General features: G+C 40.3%; 1 protein-coding gene across 1 annotated transcript in view; it reads left to right on the top strand.

Annotated features, from left to right (window-relative positions):
• The first annotated feature begins 6 nt into the window (after positions 1-6).
• Positions 7-5,749, top strand: part of prom1b (prominin 1 b) — a 10,563-nt gene continuing 4,820 nt past the window's right edge. The window contains exons 1-16 of the mRNA XM_020591853.1: positions 7-56; positions 138-201; positions 347-436; positions 844-867; positions 1,168-1,385; positions 1,489-1,563; positions 2,324-2,387; positions 2,530-2,538; positions 2,650-2,809; positions 3,255-3,407; positions 3,957-4,080; positions 4,194-4,297; positions 4,405-4,489; positions 4,574-4,720; positions 4,905-4,976; positions 5,606-5,698. Of these exons, the coding sequence (XP_020447509.1) occupies positions 18-56; positions 138-201; positions 347-436; positions 844-867; positions 1,168-1,385; positions 1,489-1,563; positions 2,324-2,387; positions 2,530-2,538; positions 2,650-2,809; positions 3,255-3,407; positions 3,957-4,080; positions 4,194-4,297; positions 4,405-4,489; positions 4,574-4,720; positions 4,905-4,976; positions 5,606-5,698 (1,521 nt within the window). The 5' untranslated portion in view covers positions 7-17. The remainder of the gene's footprint in view (positions 57-137; positions 202-346; positions 437-843; positions 868-1,167; positions 1,386-1,488; positions 1,564-2,323; positions 2,388-2,529; positions 2,539-2,649; positions 2,810-3,254; positions 3,408-3,956; positions 4,081-4,193; positions 4,298-4,404; positions 4,490-4,573; positions 4,721-4,904; positions 4,977-5,605; positions 5,699-5,749) is intronic.

Below are 5,749 nucleotides of genomic sequence, written 5' to 3'. Positions count from 1 at the left end.
GGTTAATTAATACAAACATGAGAGACCTGAAGACACTTGCTAACAACACATCTGTGGTATGCCTTTAAAAACATATCATATAATGGCATTTGTATTTGAATGCTTGCTTTAATGTTACTGTGTGTTTCCTGTTGCAGCAAATTGAATACCTGACAGCCCAGTACACCACAGTAAAGAACAAAGTCCTGTCAGATCTCAACAGTAAGATGAACACACACACTCTGTTTATATATAATATTGGTCTAGTGTCTTTCACTTTGTTTGCTTGTGGCTCCCTGTGTTTGCCAAGCAGTGTATACTTGTACTTTTGTCCTAAAACCTTCTGTCCATTTCTGTTTCCTGACAGACACTGGACCTTTGCTGGGCGGTAGGATCCACAGTCAGCTGGCGAAAGAGGTGGTTCTCTCACTGGGCACTGCCCTGCGAGTGACAGGAGGTAACACTCTGTATTGGCTTTCAGTAGGACTCCCTGTTAAGCAGCTGTGTCATGGTATCCGAATGCAATATGGAGGTCCATAAGCTTCAACTCTATCTCCAGTTTCTGTCACCACATCTGATTGATTTTATTTAGTTCAAAATTCAATGATAAGTCCTTTTACACATGTCATTTGGACTGTCTGAACAGGTTAAACAAAACTGTGCAGAATTTCAAAGACAAACTTTGTATGTTACGATAAACTGTTGCTAAATTGCTGCTACTCTTATTGCTTACACTTGCTAACGATTTTCCTTGCATGCAGCTTCCTCTGTTGTGGGTTTATTACTGTAGAATCCTGATGTCTTTCCAGGACATATCCTCACATTTTTACTTTCTTTTTCTCTCACATTTCATTTTATGTAAAGGAAAAGTTGAGAGTGCCATCAAAGGTAATCAGAGCTGTGACTCAGTGGTGACTTTGTGTTGCTGGATTGCAGTGCAGTGGATGCTGTTCCTGAACCCTGTTTTAACTTGGAAACAGTGTTTTGTTGTGTGTATTGCTGCTTTGTGATCAGTGTTGTTGTAATAATATTGATTGTTCTGTGGTGTGAGTATATCATGCATGAGGCTTAGTGATTTGATAAAACAAAACAACACACTATTGTGGATAAAAAAACAAAACAATAGTTTTTGTAAAAAAAAAATTGCTAAGTTATGATTCAGCTTCATCCTTCCTGTCTTGGTTGTAGCCATGCGGGAGACCAAAGAGGCCCTGGAGAACATCAGCTCCTCTTTGGAGGTGCTTCAGGAGGGGACAGGGAAACTTCTGGCCAGTCTCTCAGCGGAACGCGCCTCTTTGTCCAATACCCTGTCTGACCCCGCCTGCACCAACGGAGCCATCCCACACACATGCAACACCATCCAATCCACGCTGTCCCAAATTCGAGTCAGCGCAGACTTTTCCAAGGTACCAAGGAACTTTTAGTTTGGGAATTAAAGCCTAAAATACATGAAAACAAGCATTTCACTTGCAGCAAAGTATGCATATTTATACACTGTCTGTCTTTCAGCTCCCAGATGTCAGTCATGCCTTGGCCAATGTAAACATAGTCCTGAGAACAGATCTCAGTAACATTGTACAAAAGGTTCGTCTCTGTCTCCTGCTTTTCAACTTTTACCTTCACCCTTTGCTTTATTTATTGTCTTCACCAAGGCAGAGGTACAGTAATGTTTTTAACAGCATGTATTTGCTGTTTGGTTTGTTCATAGCCTAACTCATAAAGTTATGAATGGGTTTGGATGAAACCCTTTGGAGAATTAGGGCATGACCCACAGAAACATGCATTAGATTTTGGTGGTGATCAGGACCACCATCCGCACCAATTATTTTTTAAATGATTTTTTACCATGATGACATAGGGCCAATTTCAGTATTTCTGCTTCTAACAGCTTTATAGGGCTCTCAGAAAACTCACTACTGTGTGACAACAAAAAATAATACAGACCCACAACCAAGATCTAATTCATGCTGAAACTGCTGGCTCAGTAGGGTGTCAACAGATTTGATGTATATTCAAAAGTTACTGCGCTGCATCCTGAAGAAAACTGTCATTACTGAAATATTTTTTTCTAGTACTGATATCAATGTGATTGCAAATGCCAGGGGTAGGTTTTTACGTCAATAAATAATATTATGAGGGTCTAACTATCATGGGAATATTGCTTTTAGGTGTAATTATGTGGACAGTGAACTGCCTTGTTGGAGGTTTGCGCTGTCTAGTTTATTATTTATACCCAGTGTGACCTTGGTCTCAGTTTCACCACCATCTTCATCCCTGAGCACACCTCTGTACAAGCATTTGCTATATTTTTCTATAATAATCTTTTTTCTCTCTCCTCTTCCAGGGTTATTCATCCTTTAATGACACACCAAAACTGGTTAAAGAGCAAACTAAAAACATTATCTCAGGTAAGTGTACATGTATGTGTATTTAATTTACCTACAAACTGTTTTTTCCTTCTCATTATAAAATGCCTCAAATTTAGTCTGACTATAGTCTTTTCCTTATTATATTTTTTCTTTCTTGTACTTGTGAATGGTGAAACCACAGCTCTACCTCGTAAGTCTTTTTCACTTTCTGTTGGATCCCCAGGCTTTCTAGGTGATATAGAAGAAATGCATTAGTTTTTCTTTCTGATTTTTGTTGGTCTTTTTTTGTGTGTTTGTGTAGGAGTAAAGGACATGTTGGATAAGATTGGCACAGAGATCAGCAGCTTCTCCAAAATGTTCCCAGTGGAAACCTCTATGGCCAATTTCATCATATATCTCAATCAACAACAAAAGACCATTGAGTCCTTTTACCCACAGATTGATCAAATCGATTTCTACAGGTTAGTACATATATTAATCAGGTTGAGAAATAATTTTGGTCAGATAAAGTTTAGGCTTAAAGCAGCTAATGTGAAAACAATGAGTCAACGTAAAAGTGGTGGCTCATAGTGATGAATTACAGCATCACCTGAATCTGCAGCTGCCCTTGACCAATAGACCTAAGAGTATTTGCAATGAATAGATATTGGACTTGCATTCATCAGGTGGCCACGGCTTCAAACAAGTTTACCATATCAGCTTAAAAGGTGATGATATGTCAGTGGTGTGTGCACAACTTGTTTCTGCTGCCCTCAAGTGGCCAAAGAAATGTGTTAGTTATTAGCTATGGCAAGTTTAAGGTTAATGTTATGACAAGGTTATGGTTAGGGTTTGCCTCCAGGAAAGACAATGTGAATCAAAACAGCATTATCACAAATTACAACAGACAGTGTGTGGGCCCTGTAGGTGGATCGGCTGTGTGGTGGTGCTCTGCATGGTTGTCTTGGTCTTGGCCTTCAGCATCCTTGGAGTGACGTGTGGCAGCTGTGGCTACGACAAGCAGGCTACACCTACAACCCGAGGATGCCTGTCAAATACTGGCGGCAACCTGCTAATGGCGTATGTTACCAAAACAGGAGTCCAGTGCTCAAACTGGGAATAGTAGATCTTTGTCATACCAGACGTTTTTGTTGAGACACAGGCTTGATTTACAACATTTAAAATGGCTTGAGTCCAAAATCAATGGTATTAGATACACCAATGTTTTTCCTGCAAAGTCAGTGTAGCATACATATGTACATACATTAACATAGATAATGAGCTAACATAAGTTAGTGACAAGGAATGAGTAGAACTAGGTCAAATCTAGAAAGTAACTGATGGAAAAATATGACTTTAGATTATAAAGAGTAAATGTTAACAATCAAATTGATTATTTAACACGAGAATTGTTTGGAAAAACTTTATTTGAACTGTCAGAAGCTGATGTTCAGCTAATTACAAATGACAAAAAGTAGATGATGAACACTTGAGTCATTGCTCTACAGACAATGTAACCTTGTGCTATAGATTTAATTTCATACATAAATGAACATCACCTACGTTACAGTAGTGTTGTTACCGATACTGTATGTTACACTCTAATAAATGTGCGCCTTGCTCTTTCAGTGGGGTGGGCTTCTCTTTTATCTTTGCCTGGGTGCTGATGGCTATTGTGACCACCTTGTTTGTTCTTGGTGGCAACGTGGAGAAGCTGATGTGTGAACCCCTGGCTAACCGACAGCTATTTGAGGTACCAAATACACATCGTCATCTCTCTGCTTCTCATATCTTAGAGAGTCTTATCTCTATTACGTAGTGCACAATACTGCTGCTGTGTGCTCATGAATGTGCACGTGTGTGTAGATTTTAGATACCCCATTCCTGATTCATCCCACCAAGAAGAACTTCCTTCCTGGGATGCTCTTTCAGAATTGGAGCACTGACTTGACTTGGGAAAGCATGTACAGGTAATATGCCAGCAGCTAATACAAGCAAAAATGTTTTTAGGCTTTAAACCTACACTTGTCGAGCATATCGAGATTCCCAGTGTGATCTTGCTGTGTTTGTCTTGTAGGGAGTGCTATGAGAACAACGGTCTGTATCACGCTCTGCAGTTGGAAACCATGTTCAAAATCAACTACTTCCTCAACAGATCTCTGGTACGTGACATCTTACTGTAGGAACTCCTGATCCAAATCTGTCAGAATCGCAGTCTGATAATTTGTGAGTTTATTTCACCACAGTACAACCAGGATCTGGCCAAAGTGTTTGAGAAGGTGCAAGTGGACCTGCAGGACGTTACACTGCTGGAGCAGGCTGGCAGGGACAACCTCATCAACTTCGCCAACTCTGGAATTGGACACATTGATTATGAGGCATACCTGTTTGAGGTACCCTGTGTGTGTGTGTGTGTGTGTGTGTGTGTGTACTGTATCACAGTCAAGGAATAAATAAAAATAAGTGTCAGCAGAACTTTTATCACTAAACGTTTAAAAACACCCAGCAGAACTACAGCTTGCACGACTAGAGCAAAATTAAATGAACTCTGCTCCATATATGAATGTCTTGATTTAGGTGAATAAGGGGGTCACTCAGGCGGATCTGCTGTCCTTCTCTACTGACCTGGAGGCTCAGGCTGACCAACTAGTGAGTCCCATCATTACTGTACCAACAAGTTACAACAACCACATAACAGCTATTTTTGTTCAGTCGAGTTAAAATCAAAGGGAGATGATCTCCGGATTGTTTTTGAACTTACAGTAAGTGTCCAGTGATTTGATTTGAGTGACAAGAGACAGCTATGTCCCCCACTGTTGCCCAAGCTGTATCCAGCAACTTAACTAATATCGGATGAGACATTGTGAGTTTTTGTATGTGACAAATGTTTGATTTCTAGGTTTGGGAGGCAATTATTCTTATTATATTGATGGATACATTGAAGAGTGCAGGAATACCACAGAGTATTTTAAACCCTACAGGTCCAAATACTGTATATAGTCAGACAGCCTCTCTGGAAAATGATTTTGCTTGCTGCTCACTGATTGGACCCAGTGGTCTGAACAAGCTGCTCATTCACGCTGAGCACACACACATTTCTGGCACATGCACTATATAGGAACTGTGCCATCTGAAGGTACAAAGGGATTAGTTTATGTGCAGGTATTTGTAAGGGAAACCAACAATAAATCACTGTTTATTCAGTACCTAATCGTCTTTAATCTGCTGCACTTCAGAAACCACTGTGTATTTGTGTCTGAGCTTTTGTTTGTTTACAGCCACGTGGTGCTCTGCAGAATGCTCTGAAAGGACACGCCAGCAGTATCAGACAGATTCAAAGGGAACAGGTGGTGCCCATGGAACAAGCAATGGTACTCTCCTCTCCTACCGCACAAACAGTCTTAATGCTACATGACATGTTC

Source organism: Monopterus albus, unplaced genomic scaffold (genome assembly GCF_001952655.1).
Source record: "Monopterus albus unplaced genomic scaffold, M_albus_1.0 scaffold15.1, whole genome shotgun sequence".
NCBI classification, from domain to species: domain Eukaryota; kingdom Metazoa; phylum Chordata; class Actinopteri; order Synbranchiformes; family Synbranchidae; genus Monopterus; species Monopterus albus.
Note: the sequence above shows the minus strand (reverse complement) of the source record. Positions and strands in the feature narration are given on the sequence as shown.